The sequence below is a fragment of the Neoarius graeffei genome, chromosome 24 (genome assembly GCF_027579695.1).
Source record: "Neoarius graeffei isolate fNeoGra1 chromosome 24, fNeoGra1.pri, whole genome shotgun sequence".
Taxonomy (NCBI): domain Eukaryota; kingdom Metazoa; phylum Chordata; class Actinopteri; order Siluriformes; family Ariidae; genus Neoarius; species Neoarius graeffei.
This window is the reverse complement of record NC_083592.1, coordinates 44,586,355-44,611,065: the sequence shown is the minus strand read 5'-3', so window position 1 is coordinate 44,611,065 and position 24,711 is coordinate 44,586,355. Positions and strand designations below refer to the sequence as shown.

The 24,711-nt window shown below is 41.1% G+C and overlaps 1 protein-coding gene across 2 annotated transcripts in view; it reads left to right on the top strand.

Annotated features, from left to right (window-relative positions):
- The first annotated feature begins 8,253 nt into the window (after positions 1-8,253).
- epg5 (ectopic P-granules autophagy protein 5 homolog (C. elegans)) overlaps positions 8,254-24,711 on the top strand; it is a 71,474-nt gene continuing 55,016 nt past the window's right edge. The window contains exons 1-7 of one of the 2 annotated variants that reach the window (XM_060907307.1): positions 8,254-8,360; positions 9,384-9,488; positions 14,053-14,955; positions 19,844-20,087; positions 20,183-20,313; positions 23,349-23,456; positions 23,613-23,686. In XM_060907307.1, coding sequence (XP_060763290.1) covers positions 9,432-9,488; positions 14,053-14,955; positions 19,844-20,087; positions 20,183-20,313; positions 23,349-23,456; positions 23,613-23,686 — 1,517 coding nt within the window. In that variant the 5' untranslated portion in view covers positions 8,254-8,360; positions 9,384-9,431. Of the gene's footprint in view, positions 8,361-9,364; positions 9,489-14,052; positions 14,956-19,843; positions 20,088-20,182; positions 20,314-23,348; positions 23,457-23,612; positions 23,687-24,711 lie in introns of both variants that reach the window. The other variant, XM_060907308.1, reaches the window with a different exon arrangement.

Sequence of the window (24,711 nt, the reverse complement as noted above, 5' to 3'; positions counted from 1 at the left end):
TGGATTAAGGTCAGGACTTTGACTTGGCCATTCCAAAAACATTCTTCTTTAACCATTCTTTGGTAGAACGACTTGTGTGCTTAGGGTCATTGTCTTGCTGCATGACCCACCTTCTCTTGAGATTCAGTTCATGGACAGATGTCCTGACATTTTCCTTTAGAATTTGCTGGTGTAATTCAGAATTCATTGTTCCATCAATGATGGCAAGCTGTCCTGGCCCAGATGCAGCAAAACAGGCCCAAACCATGATACTACCACCACCATGTTTCATAGATGGGATAAGGTTCTTATGCTGGAATGCAATGTTTTTCCTTTCTCCAAACATAACACTTCTCATTTAAACCAAAAAGTTCTATTTTGGTCTCATCCGTCCACAAAACATTTTTCCAATAGCCTTCTGGCTTGTCCACATGATCTTTAGCAAACTGCAGACGAGCAGCAATGTTCTTTTTGGAGAGCAGTGGCTTTCTCCTTGTAACCCTGCCATGCACACCATTGTTGTTCAGTGTTCTCCTGATGGTGGACTCATGAACATTAACATTAGCCAATGTGAGAGAGGCCTTCAGTTGCTTAAAAGTTACCCTGGGGTCCTTTGTGACCTCGCTGACTATTACACGCCTTGCTCTTGGAGTGATCTTTGTTGGTCGACCACTCCTGGGGAGGGTAACAATGGTCTTGAATTTCTCCATTTGTACACAATCTGACTGTGGATTGGTAGAGTCCAAACTCTTTAGAGATGATTTTGTAACCTTTTCCAGCCTAATGAGCATCAACAAAACTTTTTCTGAGGTCCTCAGAAATCTCCTTTGTTCATGCCATGATATGCTTTCACAAACATGTGTTGTGAAGATCAGACTTTGATAGATCCCTGTTCTTTAAATAAAACAGGGTGCCCACTCACACCTGATTGTCGTCCCACTGATTTTGTAAACACCTGACTTTAATTTCACCTTCAAATTAACTGCTAATCCTTGAGGTTCACATACTTTTGCCACTCACAGATGTGTAATACTGGATCATTTTCCTCAGTAAATAAATGACCAAGTATAATATTTTTGTCTCATTTGTTTAACTGGATTCTCTTTATCTACTTTTAGGACTTGTGTGAAAATCTGATGTTGTTTTAGGTCATATTTATGCAGAAATATAGAAAATTCTAAAGGGTTCACAAACTTTCAAGCACCACTATAACACTGTATATCTTAAGTGAACACCTCATGCATCCTAGCCAGAGTGAAGACAGTTCAATGAAGTTTAATATTTAAATCTATGTGCAAGGTTTCAGAGGTTCATGTACTCAGAAATCATTTTCATTGAACAAGCAGTCTCTTTTTCAACAACAGAAATGGATATACGGAAAAGTTTATTAGTTTAAATATTGCTCTTGTAAAATGACAAAGGCAAGGCAGCTTTATTTGTATAGCACATTTTGTATACTAAGGCAACTGAAAGTGCTATAGAGCAAAAATAAAGAACACGATAAAGGATAGAGATTTACAATATAAAAGGTAAAATTGATTTCCAAAGTGATTTAAATTTATAGTTCATTAAAAATAGCAAATGTGCAGACAAGAGGTCCAAGAATAAAAGATTTAAAATTATTTAAAATCGAGGTGTTAAAAAAAAGTAGCCATCACAGGGTGGAATAGGCCGTGTAAAAAAGAAATTATTTAAATTTTGTCTTAAAATTGATCTGAGTCGGGGCTCATCTCGTATCATCTGGGAGGTTATTCAAGGTTTGTGCTGCATGATAACAAAACGCTGCTTCACCATGTTTTGTTCTAACCCTTGGGATGGTCAGTAAACCAGCCCCAGATGTCCTCAGGGTCTTAGAAGGTTCATATGTCACAAGCATGTCAGAGGTATACAGGGTTAGTCAAAATTATGTTAACACTTAAATGGTAGAAACCATTTATTCACAAAACACATCATATGTGCAAGATGATTTACAGGACGGTCTCAACCTGTTCGCCATCATGTTCAACACACAAAAACCAGCGAGCAACAGTACCATTTAATCTGTCACCCATGGCGTACGTCTAACTGCAGGAGAAAAATAATCCATTAGTGTTCACATAATTTTGACTAATCCTGTATTTGGGCCCTGAGCTACAGGGTGATTTATTCACAAGCAGCAAGATTTTGAAATCAATTCTCTGACTCGCAGGTAGCCAGTGTAAAGATTTTAGAACTGGAGTAATGTGGTCATGTTTCCTAGTTTTTGTCAGGGCTCTAGCTTAGGCATTCTGAATAAGTTGAAGTTGTCAAACAGCTTGTTTTGAAAGGCCTACGAAGAGACCATTGCAGTAATCTAATCTACTGGAAATAAAGGCGTGGGTGAGCTTTTCAAGGTCTTCCTTTAACATTATTCCTCTGACAGTCAAAATCTTGAACTGTTCCTACGTTCTGTAATGCAGTGTGGTTAACAAAATAATCCGGGTTTAGTAGAATTAATAAATGATTATATAATCACTGTGCCAAGTGTTTGTAAGGTCACATGTTACAAAATGCCCTTGAAGAATTTTCACTGGGTTTAAAAGAAGTTATTTAGCTTAATTGAATAATATGCATTTTGTATACTATAATAAACAATAAAATCAATTTAGAGTTTGGATGTTTGACATCCGGGGCGGCACGGTGGTGTAGTGGTTAGCGCTGTCGCCTCACAGCAAGAAGGTCCGGGTTTGAGCCCCGTGGCCGGCGAGGGCCTTTCTGTGCGGAGTTTGCATGTTCTCCCCGTGTCCACGTGGGTTTCCTCCGGGTGCTCCAGTTTCCCCCACAGTCCAAAGACATGCAGGTTAGGTTAACTGGTGACTCTAAATTGACCGTAGGTGTGAATATGAGTGTGAATGGTTGTCTATGTGTCAGCCCTGTGATGACCTGGAGACTTGTCCAGGGTGTACCCCGCCTTTCGCCTGTAGTCGGCTGGGATAGGCTCTTGCCTGCGACCCTGTAGAACAGGATAAAGTGGCTAGAGATGATGAGATGAGATGTTTGACATCCTTAATAAAATAGCTCTCTCATCATGGATATTCGTGCTAGTTAAAGATTGCTTATCTACCCTTTGTTCCTTCTTTAATCATGCACGTGTGTGTGTACGGTAAGTGTGTGAGGTATCGGGAATGTTGTAACTCGGTGGTTAAGAAGATTATAAGTCCAAAACTTAGGACTAACAGAGGAAAACTGGAGTGAGCATATAACCACACACAATGAGAATTTTCTCAAAATTATGAGACAGTAAATCATAGTTTTGTGATACCAAGTCATAGGTAAGTAATTGTGAGATTCTCACCTGCCATATGTCAGTGGATCACCAGCTTCCTGACAGGCAGGGAACAGCAAGTAAGGCTGAGGGCAGTCAATTCTGGCATGCAGTCAATTCTGGCATTGGTGCTCCTCAGGGATGTGTCCTCTCCCCACTGCTCTTCTCCCTTTACACCAACAACTGCACCTCCATGGACCCAACTGTAAAACTCCTGAAATTTGCAGATGACACTACAGTCATAGGCCTCATCCAAGATGCCAATGAGTCTGCATACAGGCGGGAGGTTGAACAGTTGGTTCTCTGGTGCAGTCAAAATAACCTGGAACTAAACATGCTCAAGACAGTAGACATGATAGTGGACGTCAGGAGACATCCTTATGCGATGCTCCTCCTCACAATATCCAGCACCCCTGTGTCAACTGTGGAGACCTGCAAGTTCCTGAGAACTACCATCTCACAAGACTCCATCATCAACTCTATCCTTAAAAAAGCCAAGCAGAAGATGTACTTTCTGTGTCAATTCATGAAGTCTGGTCTATCACAGGAGCTGTTGACACAGTTCTACACCAATATCACTGAATCCGTCCTGTGCACATCCATCACAGTCTGGTTCAGAGCAGCCACAAAACAGGACAGGAACAGACTGCAGTGAACAGTAAGGTCAGCAGAAAGGATTATCGATGCTCCCCTGCCCAGCCTACAGGATTTGTACATTTCACGAACCAGGAAGCAGGCAGAGAAAATCATGAAGGACTCCTCACACCCTGGTCACAACCTTTGACAACTCCTCCCTTCCAGCAGGTTATATAGAGCACTGTGAACCAGAACAACCAGACATAAGAGCAGCTTCTTTCCCCGTGCCACCAACATCATAAATATCTAACCTGAACCATCCTTGCCATTATACTATTGTACCACTTGTACCTCCTGTATACTCCTGTTTGCAAGACCTCACCGCAATCTGTGTACTCTGACTGACTGTCGTGTATATTTTTAGTATCTCATCTCATCTCATTATCTCTAGCCGCTTTATCCTGTTCTACAGGGTCGCAGGCAAGCTGGAGCCTATCCCAGCTGACTACGGGCGAAAGGCGGGGTACACCCTGGACAAGTTGCCAGGTCATCACAGGGCTGACACATAGACACAGACAACCATTCACACTCACATTCACACCTACGGTCAATTTAGAGTCACCAGTTAACCTAACCTGCATGTCTTTGGACTGTGGGGGAAACCGGCGCACCCGGAGGAAACCCACGCGGACACGGGGAGAACATGCAAACTCCGCACAGAAAGGCCCTCGCCGGCCACGGGGCTCGAACCCGGACCTTCTTGCTGTGAGGCGACAGTGCTAACCACTACGCCACCGTGCCGCCAGTATATTGTGTCTTGTCTGTAAATATCCTGTATATTGCCTGTATATGGTGTACTGTTTATATTGTTAACAGCATACATTTTTATAATGTATACTGTATATTATATTGTATATTATTGATATATATCTTTTTAATGCATAATATCTATATTATATATTATAGTGTTAATTATAGATGATATAATAGATATTTAGATTACAGATAGATATTGTATAATACAGATATTTTAGACATATTGAGTACATTATAGGTATCGTATATTGTGTATATTGTATATAATAGTTATACTGGTTATTGTAGATTGCATATGTATTATATTGTGTCATGTATATATTGTCCATATTGTACATTACATATGCATATATACATTTTTTCCTACATTACATATACATAACATACATATACATTTATTATAGCCAAATTCACTGGATATGAGAAATCGTGAGCTCTGATTGGCTGCTCTACTACTAGGCTATCAGCTCATATACCCTGAGTAGAGAAAAACAAAATGGCGGCGCATGTTGCTGAACCAACCGAGGATGAAATAAAAATTCTACTGTAAAACAAAATCCCCAAAAACACAAAACAAAAGCAACAAAATCTCATCTCATTATCTCTAGCCACTTTATCCTGTTCTACAGGGTCGCAGGCAAGCTGGAGCATATGGAATAAAAACATCTGATGGTAAGAAAAAAAAAATATATATTTTTAAATTATTTTTCGGGGTGGCACGGTGGTGTAGTGGTTAGCGCTGTCACCTCACAGCAAGAAGGTCCTGGGTTCGAGCCCCGGGGCCGGCGAGGGCCTTTCTGTGCGGAGTTTGCATGTTCTCCCCGTGTCCGCGTGGGTTTCCTCCGGGTGCTCCGGTTTCCCCCACAGTCCAAAGACATGCAGGTTAGGTTAACTGGTGACTCTAAATTGACCGTAGGTGTGAATGTGAGTGTGAATGGTTGTCTGTGTCTATGTGTCAGCCCTGTGATGACCTGGCGACTTGTCCAGGGTGTACCCCGCCTTTCGCCCATAGTCAGCTGGGATAGGCTCCAGCTTGCCTGCGACCCTGTAGAAGGATAAAGCGGCTAGAGATAATGAGATGAGATGAGAATTATTTTTCAAGAATGATTATTATAGCATTTTTCACAAATTGCTACTGTCATTTCACTGGTTTATTTACATTCTAAGCGGAAATGATTTTGTCGGACGTTTTGTATGAAGGCTTTATCGAATTTGCAAAAGATAAAAATGCTCTGTTTCTCAAAATACAGTGAATGTGGATAGAATAAAACAGTCATCCCCCTCAATCTCGTCGTACATGGCTTATGTACGACTTGATTTCGTGGAATAACCGTTAAATATTCACTTTTTTTCCCCTCTCATGTATCGCTAGAGAGGCAAGAACCTAGGGTGACCATTCGTCCAGATTTCATCCAGACAGTCCGGTTTTAGAGCCGTCTGTCCGGACGTCTGTCACACGTCCTCACTTTTTACATTTTGTCCTCATTTCGGACCCTCAGCCACCACCGTTGCATCAATCGTCACAAATCCCCGCCCACTATTTACACTTGCTATTCTGCGATGACATACAGGCAAAGATAGCCTACAGGGATTTCTTGTATACAAACATTCGCGCTGCGCACGCAGCTGATGGAGCCTCTGCAGCCTCTGATTGTCTGGAAGCTGCTGTCACTCAAAAGCTGCGCTCACGCGATTGACTGATTTTTGCTCCTCCGAGCTGCGTGCGCAGTGCGAATGTTTGTACAGAAAAACCTATGAATGTTGGCACGCATGCTGTTGAACAATACTCATGCCGAAACGAAAGACATCCTTTAAAAATGCTTGGTGCTTAGAACATCGTTTTGTCGGCAAGAGCCAAAAAGGAGAACACTTCGCCTTCTGCAAGCTCTGTCGCATTGACATTGATGTGGGGAGCAGAGGGAAAGGTGCGAAAGACAGACACGCGGACACAGACCGCCACAGAGAGAATGCCAGCAGTGCTGGACAGTCATCTTTAGCATCATTTTTTGCCCCAGCTCTACCAACCCCAATCGATGACAAAACAACTGCTGCTGAGCTGACTAAATTGTTCCACACCATTAAACACCATCACTCGTACAGGAGTTTAGACTGCTCTGCAAAAGTTGACAGGTAAGGTTATAGGCCAAATGTAAATGACATGGTTGACTGTCATTTTTCATGTTTTTCTTTTTGATATTTTTTGGATGAGCATAAATGAACACAACAATGTTTTGTTTTTAGTTTAGTTCCTGTGGATAAGCCAAGGCCAGTATAGTAGGCTAAATGACAGTAGGCCTACATGTTTCTTGACTAATTTTTCGATTTTTCATTTTTTTTTTCTTTTTGATGGTCATTTTCAAGTGAATAAATATGTTGGCCTATGGTATGGCAAAGACTGTTTTTTCAGTGTCTATAGATGGACACAACTCTTTACAGTGACTTTACAGTGATGTTTTGTTTCTTGTTGACATGGTCTTGACCATCATTTTCCACATTTCTTTTTTTGATAGGTCTCATCTCATCTCATCTCATCTCATTATCTCTAGCCGCTTTATCCTTCTACAGGGGCGCAGGCAAGCTGGAGCCTATCCCAGCTGACTATGGGCGAAAGGCGGGGTACACCCTGGACAAGTCGCCAGGTCATCACAGGGCTGACACATAGACACAGACAACCATTCACACTCACATTCACACCTACGGTCAATTTAGAGTCACCAGTTAACCTAACCTGCATGTTTTTGGACTGTGGGGGAAACCGGAGCACCCGGAGGAAACCCACGCAGACACGGGGAGAACATGCAAACTCCACACAGAAAGGCCCTTGCTGGCCACGGGGCTCGAACCCGGACCTTCTTGCTGTGAGGCGACAGCGCTAACCACTACACCACCGTGCCGCCCCTTTTTGATAGGTGTTCCAAGTTAATAAATATATATTGACTTCATACGTTTTTTTATAAGTTTTTCTTACCCCCCGTAACGCGACGGTGTCCTAACTTGAGGGCCTTTGTCCTCACTTTTGGACATAAGTGTCCTAACTTACAGACTCATGTCGGTGGTCACCCTACAAGAACCGCAGGAACCAAATCCCTTGTGTGTGTGTCAACAAACTTGGCCAATAAACATGATTCTGATTCTGATTCTGATAATAAGTCATAATTTTGAGGCACTTTCTCGTATCCCATCATTATGAGGTAGCAAATCTCATGATAATGAGATAATGAAATAGCAGTGCTGCTTCTCACTGGAAAACCAAAGCTCATATATCAGTCACGTGACGAGATCATACCCACACTCCCAAATGTAAGAGCCAATAAAATTTTTCCAAAAATGATAATCTCAGCCACGCCCACCAGTTGAATGTGTTTTGTGCTTGTATTATTTTCCAAAACTATTTTTTTCAATCGATTCTTGAGAACGTTTTCTGTTATGTACACTCATATCGTCTGTATCTCATGATGAAGATACTGTCGGTGACGATTCTGTACATTTTTCTGACGTCCAGTGACGTTTTTTGGAAAAGAACGAAAAATAAAAGCGTTTGGTAATTGTCCCTGTTGGGGTGCCGTAGGCGGGTGGAGTGTCACGTGACTTGCGACAGCTATCCTGGAAGAAACCAGACCCAAACAAATCCACCAAGCCGAGGGTTTTATTGAGCTCGTTAGTGCTCAGCAGTTTTGTTTAAGTGTTGACATTTGTGTCAGATATGGTGAGTGTCCTTATTATTTTTATATAATTATAATTTTGAGCCCGAGCAAGAAATGCAACTAACTCAGTGAGCACTAACGTTACAGTAAATAATTAACTTATTATTAGATAAGCAAACACTGTAAACAAGTGACTATACGCCTGTTTGTTTATGGATGATCAGAAAAACATCAGGTGTTTTGTCAGGTGTTCAATACATTAGTCATCAATTTACACTGCAAGAAATGACAGCAAGTGAAAATATCTTAAACCTAGCCAAGTTTATTTACCATTTCCTATTATAAGCTTACAATAAACCAAATATAAGATTATTAAACCTACTTCTAGACATCTTACTATTTTATTAAAGCTTTAAATTGCCTTGTTCTACTGGCAGCTTCTTTTTAGAAAGAAAAAAAGATCTGCCGATAGAATAAGAAAATCTCATTATCTCTAGCCGCTTTATCCTTCTACAGGGTCGCAGGCAAGCTGGAGCCTATCCCAGCTGACTACGGGCGAAAGGCACCCTGGACAAGTCGCCAGGTCATCACAGGGCTGACACATAGACACAGACAACCATTCACACTCACATTCACACCTACGGTCAATTTAGAGTCACCAGTTAACCTAACCTGCATGTCTTTGGACTGTGGGGGAAACCGGAGCACCCGGAGGAAACCCACACAGACACGGGGAGAACATGCAAACTCCACACAGAAAGGCCCTCGCCGGCCCCGGGGCTCGAACCCAGGACCTTCTTGCTGTGAGGCGACAGCGCTAACCACTACACCACCGTGCCGCCCAGAATAAGAAAATGTAAAGCTTAAAATAGTAAAACATCTAGAAATAGGTTTATTTGTGGTTTGGTGTAATCAAGTTATTGTAGATAAATTTGACTAGTTTCAAGATATTTTCATTTGCTAAATATCATTTTTTTGTAATAGTTTGAAAGAAAATGTACTGTATCATGAGGTAGATATTGTGCACAAGAGAATGACTCTTCATTAACTATTTTTGTTGTTGAAGGCATTTCATTGTTTCACAGGGATGTGTGTAGATGTAATAAAACTGAACTGAGCAAGTCTCTGTAAACATGGCTGAAGCAGTGAGACCAAAGAAATCGAAGGCAAAAGCTTCTGTCAAGTCACAGGTAAAAAAACAACCACACCATCAACACCACAAATAACAGTACCACCACCAACAATGCCAATCCCACCACCACCAACAATACCATTACCACCACCAACAATACCATTACCACCACCAACAATACCAATACTACCAACAACAATACCACCACCAACAATAATTTCAATAGAACCAACAATAATAATACCAACAACAATTAAAGCCGCTAGCGGCCTTGACAGGCCCCCGCACGTGTGGTTCCGCAACCCAGGACATTCCGCCACCCAACAAAATAGTCACATGTCATATATTCATCAAATGTTCAAAGGTGATGTGCATGTTACAAATGCCATGACTGCTTGACGGATGAGAGATAGATGTACAAAACTATACATATGTCTTCACCTTATCGTCATCTCGCGCTGTAATCTTAAGTCATCTTAGCTTTCCTGTGTCTGCAGTGTGTGTGTGTGTGTGTGTTTGTGTGTGTGTATACATGCAGAGTTTTCATATGTCTGCAACAAAATGCACAATGATGGCAGTAATAACAATACATTATTCATTCACAAAGAAAACTGGTGTCCTTAAAGGTTGGCTTTTTCCTCATTTTTTAATTAAGACATTATATTAAGATCAATTCCCAAAAGATGATTCTTTTAATTCCTCGTTTTAGTCAACTTTAGCATGTGTATGTAAAGTTCTGGTTTCAACTGTAAATCCATCAATTATTATAATTTTTTTTTGCAATTTCCTACTTGGCCAGATGGTGGCACTGTCCTAGACATGTGGATTACACATGGGAATATCATCACAATCATGACATACAATATTTTGTAAAGTTTTCAATCAATCAGTTAATGCAATGCCCATTTCTGGCATATTTTCTGCTTGGCCAGGTGGCGGCGCTATAACAGGCAGGTCCATTGAGTGTCTATATATATCATCATAATCATAACATCTATTAAACTAAGAAGTTTATGACCATACATTCAATGCACTGTGCCTTTCTGACACATTTACTATATATGTGGCAAGATACTAAAATCATAAGGCCATTTCAACATATTACAAGATATCAAAAATCCCTTCGCAATTTAACATCAACAACATATCGTCATCATGTATGCCAAATTTCTTTCACATGAATCTGGTGAACCGTCCAGGAGGAGTATCTTAAAACTGATCATGTGTCAAAACACACATATTCAAAACGCTATTCTTTCCTTGGCCACTTGGTGGCGCTATACCAGAAAGGCATATTGGGTGTCTACATGTTATCATAATCACGTTATCTACTAACCTGAGAAGTTTCAGACAAATCCTTAACTGTACTATGACTTTTTGACATACTTCCTGTTTATGTGGCAAGATATTAAAATTCATAATATTGCCATTTCAACATATTACAACATATCAAAAATCCCTTCGCAATTTAACATCAGCAACATCTTGGCATCATGTATACCAAGTTTGACATGAATCTGATGAACCGTCTAGGAGGAGTATATTAAAATTGACGATGTGTCCAAACGCATATAAGCCCAATTACCTCACTTCCTGTTGGCCGTGGCTAATGCAATGTATATGTGAAAGTTGTTCGTCTTGGGGAGCGCTACATACATACCGAATTTGGTGTGTGTAGCTGAAACTATATGCCGATCAGGGGATTCCATGACATTAGGGGGCGCTATGGAGTTCCTGAGCCATGCCCGGGGCCAAATCTCTGTGGCTGAGTAGCAGTTACAATGACTGATGTGTGTACCAAATTTTGTTCGTTTTGAACCATGGGAACCAGCTCAAAAAAGGCCAAACGAGGCAGGAAAAAAGGGAATAATAATAATCCTTCCAAATACAATAGGGCTTCGTGCCGACTGGTGCGCAAGGCCGATGTGGCCCCACGCACCTCGGTGCTCGGGCCCTAATAACACCAATACCAGCACCAACAACAATAGCACCAGCACCAACAACAATAATACCAGCACCACCAACAACAACAATACCAGCACCACCACCAACAACAATACCAGCACCACCAACAACAACAATACCAGCACCACCACCAACAACAACAATACCAATACCACCAACAATAATACCAATACCACCAACAACAATACCACCAACAACAATACCACCACCAACAACAATACCAATACCAGCACCACTAACAATATCAATACCAGCACCACCAACAATAATACCAATACCACCAACAATACCAATACCACCAACAATACCAATACCACCACCAGCAATACCACCACCACCAATAATACCGACAATAATACCAATACCACCAACAATAATACCAACAACAACAATAATACCAATACCATCACCACCAACAATAATACCACCACCAACAATAATACCAATACCACCAACAATAATACCAATACCACCACCAACAATAATACCAATACCACCACCAACAATAATACCAATACCACCACCAACAATAATACCAATACCAGCACCAACAATAATACCAGTACCAGCACCACCACCAACAATAATACCAGCCTCAACAATAATACCAGTACCACCAACAACACCAATACCAGCACCACCACCAACAACAACACCAGCACCACCAACAATAATACCAACACCAGCACCACCAACAATAATACCAATACCAGCACCACCAACAATAATACCAATAGCACCACCACCAACAATAATACCAATAGCACCACCACCAACAATAATACCAAAACCACCACCACCAACAATAATACCAGTACCAACAACAACAACAATACTACCAACAATATTACCAATACCACCACCAACAATAATACCAACACCACCACCACCAATAGTACCAATACCACCACCACCACCACCAACAATAATACCAACAATAATACCACCAACAACAATAATACCACCAACAACAACATCACCAACAACAACAATACCAACACCAACAATAATACCAAGACCACCAACAACAATAATACCAAGACCACCACCAACAATAACACCACCAACAATAATACCAATACCACCACCACCAACAACAATAATACCAACAATAATACCACCACCAACAACAATAATACCAACAACAACAATAATACCAACAACAACAACAATAAGACCACCACCACCAACAATAAGACCACCACCACCACCAACAATAAGACCACCACCACCACCAACAATAATACCACCACCACCAACAATAATACCACCACCACCAACAATAATACCACCACCAACAACAATAATACCAGTACAACCAACAACAACAATAATACCACCACCAACAACAATACCACCACCACCAACAACAATAATAACAATACCACCACCAACAATACCAATACCACCAACAACAATACCAATACCACCACTAACAATAATACCAATACCACTACCAACAATACCACCACCACCAACAATAATACCAATACCACCAACAACAATACCAATACCATCACCACCAACAACAATAATACCAATAACACCAACAACAACAATACCACCACCACCAACAATAATACCAATACCACCACCACCAACAATAATACCAATACCACCACTACCAACAATAATACCAATACTACCACCAACAGCAATACCACCACCACCAACAATAATACCAATACCACCACCAACAACAACAATACCAATACCACCACCAACAACAATAATACCAATACTACCACCACCAACAATACCACCACCACCAACAACAATAATACCAATACCACCACCAACAACAATAATACCACCACCACGACCAATAATAATACCAATACCACCACCACCGGCAGCACGGTCGTGTAGTGGTTAGCGCTGTCGCCTCACAGCAAGAAGGTCCGGGTTCGATCCCCGGGGCCGGCGAGGGCCTTTCTGTGCGGAGTTTGCATGTTCTCCCCGTGTCCGCGTGGGTTTCCTCCGGGTGCTCCGGTTTCCCCCACAGTCCAAAGACATGCAGGTCAGGTTAACTGGTGACTCTAAATTGACCGTAGGTGTGAATGTGAGTGTGAATGGTTGTCTGTGTCTATGTGTCAGCCCTGTGATGACCTGGCGACTTGTCCAGGGTGTACCCCGCCTTTCGCCCGTAGTCAGCTGGGATAGGCTCCAGCTTGCCTGCGACCCTGTAGAACAGGATAAAGCGGCTAGAGACAATGAGATGAGATGAGACCACCACCACCACTAACAATAATAATACCAACACCACCGCCAACAACAACAATACCAGCACCACCAACACCAACAGCAATAATACCAATACCAGCACCACCAACAATAATAATACCAGCACCAATACCACCACCAACAATATCAGCACCACCAACAATAACACCAATACCACCACCACCAACAATACCAATAACACCACCGCCAACAATAATACCAATAACACCAGCATTACCAACACTATCAACAACAATAATACCAATACCACCACCGCCAACACCAACAAAATGCCTCTATCCAGTTAATTCAACTACATTCATTGCTTGTTTTTGTTTCTTTTAGACAAACTGTATCTTGTCTTAATTTGTTATTGTAATTTCCTGGTTAAAGGTGACCGATCATAAAATTAAAGTATTCCTCTTCTACCATAGGATAAAAAGCAGAAGCAGACTCAGAGCCTAAAGAAATATCCTGGACTTGTACTAAAACCTCCTGCCACTGAACTCACCACTGAATTTATGGATATTCCTCTCAGTCTTCCTTCTGAGCCACCTGCTTCTACTCAAGAACCTCTGAACACACAGCCCTCGGCAGAACAAAATGAAAAAGAGGAGAAGGATCAAAGCAAAGATCTTTTGTTCAATAGACCTGATGCTGTGGAGTTATCTTCTCGCACTGAAGACACAGCATCCAAACTGTTCTCACAAGCCCCGACAGTTGAAGTGGGCCATTATTCTCCATCATCTCAGTTGAGCCAGTGTGATCCAGAAATCCTTAGCACTAAACTTGAGTCATTTGAAGTGTCTTCCCTTTACCCATCACTCCCTGTTTCATCTGTGGAACCCCAGTTCCTGGTTGACATTTCCTCTGTTACCACTGATCTACCACAGACATCTCTTATGCCTTTTGTGGTTGACGCGGCAAATGCAAACACAGTCGAGCGACTCAGTCCAGCTCCAGCCATTCTTCCTCTGGCTGATCAGGAGTCTTCACCTCCCAGCCTCATTCCAGTGGAGCTAGACAAAGTTGAGAGACCCCAGGAAAGGCTGTATCCAGAGCTCCCTCTGACATGCCAGGAGGTCCAGCCGTTCACCAGCGAGCAGCTCAGGATGTGGGAACCAGGTTCCTGGCTGGAGAATGTAGAGCTACATGCTTCAGAGTTCCAGGCCCTGGTTCGTCAAGAAGGCCATGAGCTGCATGAGCTGTTGCTGAATTACTGGAGGTGCCGTAAACAGCTGGTGCAGGCGCAGACTGAGTTGCAGGCCACTGTTTCGGACTGCAAGAGTGCACAGAACCGACTGTGGAGTTTCAAGGATGAGCAACTCACACTGCAGGTTGAAATATTAGTTCTTTATTTTCCTGTTTGAGGTGGTGGTGTACTATGGTTAAAAAATAATCGGTATTATTCTGTCCACATTCACTGGATATGAGCAATCGCATGCTCTGATTGGCTACTCTACTACTAGGATATAAGCTCATATACCGTGAGTAGAGAGAAACAAAATGGCGGCACGTGTTGCTGAACCAACTGAGGACGAAATAAAAACTCTACTCAAAAACAAAACCCCAAAAATTATCAAGTATTTAAAAGAAACAGAAATAGCGAAAATAATTTTTTCTTTTCCCCCCAATATCTCCTGTTCCACACTCCAGCTCAGTTGGTGGCGGTAATGCACCTTTAAGTTGGTTTACCAACTGCCAAAAAACCCTAAAGAAGAAGAAAAGCTCAAACTACACCCCCCCCCCCCCCCAAAAAAAAAAAAAAAAAAAAACCTCCCCCCAAAAACCCCTAAAATATAGAAGTATTCGATGGTAAGAACAGGGGGGTTTTTTTCTTCCAAGAATTATGATAGCATTTTTCACAAATTTCTCCTGCCATTTCGCCGGTTTGTTTACATTCTAAGTGGAAATGATTTTGTCGGATGTTCTGTATAAAGTTTTTCTTTATCAGATTTGCAAAAAATAAAAACACTGTTTCTCAAAATCCAGTGAATGTGGATAGAATAAAACAGTTATTCCACTCAATCTCGTCATACATGGCTCATAGCCGCTCCCTGTCAGTTCATGTACAATTTGATTTTGTGGAATAACTGCTAAATGGTCACACTGGAGACGTTGCTAAGTAGTATGCAATACTGTTACAAAATAAAGTCATCATCCATTCCCAACTTGAATTATGCTACAAGATTTAAAATGTGTGACACTTTTTTTAAAGAACAAACACACTGGCTAACAGGGATTGATTCAACAAGTCAGTTTAAAATAATATTTTCACCACTAGAGTCAGTGTTCTACCACATCGAACAGTGTAACACTCCAGACACTGTGACTTAATGCAAACTGATTTTGTTCCTTTATCATTTCTTATAGTGCAAAATATACCAATAAAGCATTGTACTTATTGTTAGCAAGGTTTCTGTTTTGAAATGTATTTAGTCTGACTGTTCAGAAAGTACATTTCTAAAGCTTAATTTGTGTGATCAGGAATGTGTTAGCTAATATAAAACAAACAGTTGGCTCCAACAATTTGCATAACCCTAGGACAAAAAGAAGTGAAATGTTGTTTTTAGTAACAAGTCAGTCAGTGTGTTTGGTTTCACAGGTGTTAACTATTGCCAGTAACTGATATGTGTAATAGTGTGTGTTAGGACATCAACTGTGGAAAATTACCCGTTTTAAAGTTGGCATTTTAATTTCTGAAAAGGATATAAGTATTCGATAATCCTATGTATGCCCACTCTTCGCCTGTGAAAATTCTGAAAGTCGGAGCATTATTCAACTGAAAAATTAAAGCTAGACTGCCTTTCAGATTTTTCAAGGGTAGGTTATAAAAAGAATTTTCCCTGATACTCAATTATTTTTGTTTAGTGGACCGAAAGCTGCTGAATTCGAATCACAGACTTCCAATTTTATTAGTTTTTTTTTAAATAGAACAATTAATGAATTTAGGGTCATGTGGCCCTAAATTCTTCGCTATTGGGTCATTCCATGTCAATTCAACCAGAGCCTCACACCTTACATCATCAATTTTGCTTAAAAAATCAGGATTGCACCCTTAATGTCTTTGGAGAGCACTGGCAAAATATTTTGCCCAGTTTTGCTTCTGTTACTAAAATGTAGCCACTTAACCCAGGGGGTGTCAATTTTTATTAATTTTTCTTCATTCTGGAGGCTTTTTGAGGGGTTTTTATACCCACTTATTGCAGACAGCCCAATTTTTTTTTCCTGGGCCCTTGGATACCCATACCTTTTGAAAAATGTCCAATAAGCTTTTTTCATTTTGACTTCTTTCTTTCTATAAAAGTTCTAAAATGAAAAAAAAATCACAATGACGTGAATTTGCGAGTGTTTTTTACTAGTTTTAAAGAGCTGTTTTCTAGAAAACTAAGCAAGTCTCAGACATGCCACTTGGTGACCAAAGTCTCAGTAAACTTTTCAGGCCAGGGCTATGTTAATATAGTTCTAGGATAGCATATGGCTGATATTTAGGTGCCCAAATTTGGCCGCAGCTAGAAAATTAACAAATTTGCCTTATTTCATGGGGGGTCCAGCTCAGAAGGTCCACAACTTAGCAATTTAGAAAGTTGGGCACATTAAGAGTAGAGGCTAAGGCCTAACATATGCGAAAACTGGAAATGGAAAAATGTTCCCTGTGGTTTTATGAAGCATTGCTTCTACGTATATATCTACAGTGTGAAATACACTAAATTGCATGTTCAGGCATGTTTGTGGTATTCTAATAGAGCCCACAAGATAGCTGCTTAGTTTTCTAGAAACCAGCTCTTTTAAAACTAGTTAAAAAAAAAAAAACACCCGCAAATTCGCGTCGTGATTTAAAAAATATATATATTTTTAAATTTCTGACCTAAATAGTTGGAAGGTGGTGACAATAAAGCAAGTTCAAACTATATATTTCAGAAGTGTATGTACTATGGGGTTAGAGGGGAAAAAAAATAGTTCACCTGAATAGTCTATAAGTGAGCATACAGAGTCTTCCAAATGGCTCCAGAAATATGTTTGATTTCTTAAAATTGACCCCCTGACCCCAAACCAGTAGCTTATCTCTGCTAATAGTAACATTTCAGCTTTAAAACTTGGCAGTTGGGCTCAGGATACATGTCCCCTTCATCCAAAAAAGTTTAAAGAAAATTAAAATTTTTGAGCATGAAAGTTAAATTTTGGTTCGTTTGATATGGAATGACCCTATTATTTCTTGCTTCACCATGACCCAATTCAAGATACTACGTTATGCATCACGCGGTGGGCTTTCCCTGTTCACGCAAGGCATTGTGGGATACAAATTTGAAACAGGAGAGAAAAATGGAGGACATGAGTGCGAATGAAACGTGAAAGACCGACTACAGTAACGGAAAGCGAGAAGAAAAGACATTATGTTGCGAAGGAAAGGAAACGCAGGACCAAACTAATAAATATCGGTGGTCAGCGAGCACCTCGGTGTGATCAGCTGTTCGTTTAGCGATAAGATGATGTAACCGTCACTGCACGGTTAAAGGTAAACCTGCGCATGTGCACATGGATTTCCTCTGTCTGCTTGACTGCGCGAAGTGAGCGATTTCATGCACATTATTTGTTCGGGAATCCCTTCAAATTAAATAACTTCCCAGCCACAGAATGGCCTGATATTTTCTGAGATGTTACAGAAATAAACATGTATCACAATGACCAAATTTCAGAGGGAACTAAATTTCATCGATTTCATGAAATCGAAAGGCCGTCTAGCTTTAAACCAAAAATTAATTACATATTTTTGTACTTTTACATTAATTATAGTCATTCAGCAGGTATGCTTCTGTAGAAATATTGTCATTTAAAAAAAAATTACAAGGTAATGAAGATTATACATAGCCTGTATGATGATGTGTTTTCAGGCAAATCGTATACATTTTTCTGTCAAAAAATTACTGCATTATAAATAAAACATCTCTTAAATAGGGCGGTGTAGTGGTTAGCGCTGTCGCCTTACAGCAAGAAGGTCTGGGTTTGAGCCCCGTAACCGGCGAGGGCCTTTCTGTGTGGAGTTTGCATGTTCTCCCCGTGTCCGCGTGGGTTTCCTCCGGGTGCTCCGGTTTCCCCCCACAGTCCAAAGACATGCAGGTTAGGTTAACTGGTGACTCTAAATTGACCGTAGGTGTGAATGAGTGTGAATGGTTGTCTGTGTGTCAGCCCTGTGATGACCTGGCGACTTGTCCAGGGTGTACCCCGCCTTTCGCCCGTAGTCAGCTGGGATAGGCTCCAGCTTGCCTGCGACCCTGTAGAACAGGATAAAGCGGCTAGAGATAATGAGATGAGATGAGACATCTCTTAAATACACAGTACTGTGCAAAAGTCTTAGGCACCCTATTTTTTTTCATACAAACTTTGTTATAGATTTCTATTTTATGACCTACATTATCGAGTCAGTACAAAAACATTTTAGAGTTCCAAATGTTCATTTTTCAGCACAAAATTAAATGTTAGAGAAAAAAAAGTTTGCAGCGTATTACATAAGAGGCTACTATTCAGATTAAAAAAGAAAACATAATGAAGGCTACTGGGTTTTGGTGCAAAATGAAGAAGCGAGTGCGACAAAGTGTCCAGAAGAACTGTGGCTGGTTCTGTAAGATGCTCAGTAAAACCTACAGCTCATTTCCTTATCAAACTGCATTCGTTGTACCCGAGACTGCTTTTTTTTTTAAAGCAAAGGGTCGTCTCACACCAAATATTGACTTTGCTTCATTTGTTCTGGCTTACTGCTGTTTAGAGTATTTTTTTTAAATATTGAAACATTTCATTATTTTTAAGCCATTTTTGGTCGACAGCATTTCTTTACATGTGCCAAAGACTTTTGCACAGCACTGTATACACTGCCTTTCTTGTTGTCGTATCTGTTATAGCCAATAATTTGCTTTACTACTTCCTGTGTTCTGGACACAGACAGAGTCCTGGCAAAATGTCTTCCATTTGTTTCTTTCCAAACTATTTTTCTGTTGATTTTTGCCTTTTGCTCTGGATTGTTTATTTGCTGGATACTTGGAATTCTATTTTCTGTAGATAAATTGTAAACATATAGTCTTGTCATTTTTGTTTTGTTCAGAAACCAAGCATGATACAAACCTTTGCATGAAAAACTTGACAAACATTTGAAGTTACTTTCATGTTGTTTATTGTATGCATTATCCTGTAGTGTATGGGATGTTTGTAACACGTTCTTTCACCCCACAGGGTGTGTGCGCTGACCAGGCCAAGGTGTATGGCTACCATCGCTTCCAGCAGGTGGTCCTGAACGAGGCGGTGGTCGCTGACCTGAAGCATCTGTTCAAGACCAAGGCCGAGCTGCTCCACCAGACCATAGCCCTGCACTCCTACACCTCGGTCCTGTCACGGCTGCAGGTGGAGTCTTATCTCTACAACCTGCTCAACACCAACCCCATCACCAGGAGCGTGGCTGTGCACAAGACTGGCCCAGGCAAGGCCGTACTGGCTTTTAGACTGTCCCAGTTTCACAACTGGCTCAGCAAAGTAGTGTTTCTGATACTGAAATGTACCACTTGGTTTTTCTAGATGGTCCAAAGTCACAGCCGTCTTCTCTAAAGCCGTTAAAGGAAAGCATCAGTGTGCTGTTCAGCTTTACCCGTCGGGTTCTAGACGACTCTCAGTTCCAGGAAGACGTTCATCTGTGGTTACAGAGATTGGTAAACATGCTACAAGAGTATCTCTATAGTTTTATACATTTAGTATGGGTAACTTATTGCATATTTATTTATTAAGAAGTTTTACTTTTTTGATATCTGGGAAAATTCCATATCATGACCAAATGATGGATCCATGCACGATTTCCACATGTATAGATAAACAATTTGTCAAAAACAACATGTCTGTGAGAGAAAAATCCTGTGTATGGACATCACTGGCATGATCATCAACTACTTCCTTACATCACAGGAAATGGTGGTGTAATGGTGGTGTTGTGAATATTCTTGGGGTCAGGTGGTTTGGGTGGGTTGTACAGAACTGATGTAGCAGACATGAGGTTTGTTCAGAGTCTTGGAATAGAGTTGAGGTGCGTGTTTGAGTACCCAATCTAATGTAGACGTCTTGGCCATTTGAGGATTGATACTGAGCCATGTGGCATTTTGGGTTCATTCCAAAATTCTCTTCTTCATTGGGTCATTAGATTTGCTCCTTTGTCACTGAACTGCCATATTTATTGAAATAAAATAAGCGTAATTACTCATGGCATGGCATAATAAGTGTAAAGTTTTATGCAGGGCATTAAATGGAGTTCTCTGGTGCACCAGTGTAAATTCTCAAACTACTCTTGGTTTCTTGTTTTTTAAGGTTTAGTTTTGTGTCCAAATGAAGTGCTGGGCCTCATTCGTAGCCATGTTGAGTGACAAAATATAGCAGCCTGACTATATTCGAAACAAAATTGATGCATAATTGTCATGTTAGGTGGTGGTGGTGATGATTGTTCTTCAGGGTCGAAGATGACCATGACTTCAGTTTGGTGGGTGGTGGTTGTGGGTCCGGACGTGACTGATGAAGCCAATCCGGGCTTTGAAGATACGCCCACGTGTCGGGCACATGTGGGCAGCGCTCGAAACTAACGGTGTCCCGACGTCCCGGGGACCATAAAAAATGTCATCGGGACACAAAATTATCATATCTGGGACAATCCCGGGACAATGGAAAAAAATAGATCTAGAAAAAAAGTTCTACATTAATATTATTTACAAAGCCGTAACACATACGTAGACATTCACCTAATTTGTCAATTTTAATTTTAAAACGTTAACAGCGAAAAATACATAGTAGCTACACTTTCGATGCACCTGCATCCGTAGGCTACAGAGCAGCGCATTCTGTTCTAGAATCTTCGGCCGGTGTCCGCATTATATGGACTTGGAATGGAATTGCTACCGCACACGCTGCGCCGACTCTTGCCAGAACAAAAATGCTGAAGTGGTTGAAGCGGACCGACCGCGGGGAAGAAACTGAAAGCCCAGACATAACGTCTCCGGGACCTTCAGGATCCAAAGTGTCATCGCCTGGTCTGCAGGCAACGCTAGCAACTGAATGAACTTAATGAACACTGTTAGACACGTTATAAAATACAACAGGAATGATGTGGATGATATTGACGGAAGATACCGTTCAACAGAATAAGTGAGTTTTCTTGGTGTCTTTCTAGTTCAGAAAGTTTAGTCAGTCAGCAGCACAACTAGGCTCGGACCTGCCACTATGCTGATGGTGCTAACATTTGCACCCACGTTTCGGCAGCGAAAGTTCATAAAATGGATAACGGAAAGTTCATAAAAATGGATAACGGTAATGGATAACGGAAAGTTCATAAAAATGGGTAACGGAAAGTTCATAAAAATGGATAACGGTAATGGATAACGGAAAGTTCATAAAAATGGATAACGGTCTCATCTCATCTCATCTCATTATCTGTAGCCGCTTTATCCTGTTCTACAGGGTCGCAGGCAAGCTGGAGCCTATCCCAGCTGACTACGGGCGAAAGGCGGGGTACACCCTGGACAAGTCGCCAGGTCATCACAGGGCTATGGATAACGGTAATGGTGAAAATTATAAGTTGGCCTTATAAGTGCCAACAGATATTCAAGGTATCAGTAGATGAAATGAACATAAAAGGGGTCTTATTTTCAACTAAAGTGTACTGCAGATGTAGGGAGTTGAAACATTTTCTGAATGAGCTAGTTGGCCCCTTTAAATAAATGGGTATCTATTCATACAGTGAGATCGCCAAAGTTTAATAAACTGAAAATGCAATAACTGTAATTTTGAAATAGATGATGTATAGGACATGTGTCGCTTGTGTCTTGTGACTTATTGTAAAAATGATATAAAGGGTTCAAAATCACATAGTTACAAATATAATAGTAACTTCATATGATAATATTAACCACTGGTTATTTCAGAGAGGAAAAAAATGGGGACACTATTGCTTCCATTCGGGACAATACAACACAGAATTCGGGACCACTGGGGGACACAAAGAAAAAAAGTTAATTTCGAGCCCTGCATGTAGGTAGGTGCTGTAGTGGGGGTGGTGATAGGTCGAGCCTTCTGTGCAGCTCGTTTCTTCTGGGCCTCGGCAATGTGTTTCATCTCTGCTGCACGTGCACCACTGGTGAGCTTTGTTCACCATGCTGGACGATCCTGAGCAAGCGACTCCCAGGAGCTGAGATCGATTTCTAGAGTTTCGAGGGACACTTTGACATTGTCCTTGAAGCGTTTCTTCTGCCCCCCAGATGAGCGCTTGCTTTGGCACAGCTCTCCATATAACAGCTGTTTGGGCAGTCGACTATCTGGCATCCTGACAACATGGCCGGTCCATCTGGCTTGGGCTTTCTGCAGAAGAATGTTAACGCTGGGAAATCCAGCCCATTTTAGAACCTCTGTTAGATGATAATTAAAAGAGAGCTTCCTTTTGTTTATGGATTGATATCTGCATGGCAAACACTATCATAATTTTAATGATTATGAGCTCGAATAAGCATTTTACAAATACGGTGATAAAAACACAGGAGGTAATCACCAGTGGCTATGCATCATTCATTCACGTCAGTTCTGGTCACTTAGTTTACTCTTCTAAGTGTTGTTTGTTAATAGATGAATAATAGTTTGGGAGTCGTATAGCAGTGTCGTTCTCTGTTTTTCCCCCAGTCACACTTCATCACTTCTGCGTGTCACCTATGTGCAGGTATCTGTTCTTCACCGAGTGGGCTCAGCAGGAGACCATCTCTACATCCTTAACCATCTGCTGTGCTGTCCTGCAGGAATCAGGAAATGGGCCGTGCCCTTTCTACAGGTAGGAAGTAGTTTTTGAGCAAATAAAAAAGCAAACAGCTATTCAGTTGTATCTTTAATGATGGCAAAATATAAGGAAGCGCAGACCAGGAAAAGGAAACTTGTTAAAATGTCATTGTTTTGTCAGTTTATGATTTTATATGTGTTTTCTTTTTAGATTAAAGTGCTGGATAATCCATCTGGAGTTTATCACTTCATGCAGGCATTGGCTATTTTAATGTCTCCGGTAAGGTAAGGGTCTCTGTCTTTACAGGTGAACCTTTCACAGTTTACGTCAACAAGCAAGCAGTGTTCATTACATATGGTACCAGTCACAAGTTTGGACACACCGAGTCATTCACAGGTTTCTCTGTATTTTGACTATTTTCTACACTGTAGAAGTGTGTGTGTGTGTGTGTGTGTGTGTGTGTGTGTGTGTGTGTGTGTGTGTGTGTGTGTGTGTGTGTTTTAATATATATAAAATGAGGCGCATGAGTGTTTTACTTGGAAATCTGCCATTTGTATTTTTCATACAAACGACGTCCAGGGTATCGAGTAACCGAGTAACATATTTCCAAATATCGTCACTCATGAGGATATCAATCTTTTGATAAATTCGGGTACATTTTGTTTGCAAATGTGTCAGTATAATAAAAATAAAATAACGTTGGCTTGAAGGTGTGAAGTTTATCTTCTCGTGTTGAAAAATTTGTATTTTTCATGCGAAATACATCGCAGATCTGAGTGACAAATTTCCTGATATTTCATTCCGATGATGTCACTCCGAGTGTTTTCCCACTGGCGAGATGTGTGTTGTCAAAATGGCGAACCGATTCAAAATTAAAATTCTTCTGATTAACTTGTGGATGTTTTTTTGTGGGTTTTTTTGTGGGTGTGTCTATATAATAAAAAGAACATTACATAGTTACGCAAAGATATATACTGTATATCAGTCAAAGTCCCTTCCCTCGCCATGTGGCACATACGGCGGCACCGAGCTCCGTTTCCGTAGCCCTCGGCCTCTCGCTTATTACATAGCTAGGGTTACAGTGGGGGGCTAGTCCTCTGGTAACCGCGAGAGTTTGACTCCCCACTCACATCTGTATTGCAGCGTGCCTTGCCAGATGGCATTAGGTACCATTTTTATGATGGTCTTTGGTATGACCCGACCGTGAATAGAACTCATGATCTCCCGATCGAGAGGCGGACACGCTAACCACGAGGCCAACTTGCGGTCATATATAAAAGTAAGTTTATCTTTTCTCGTCTCGTCTTCT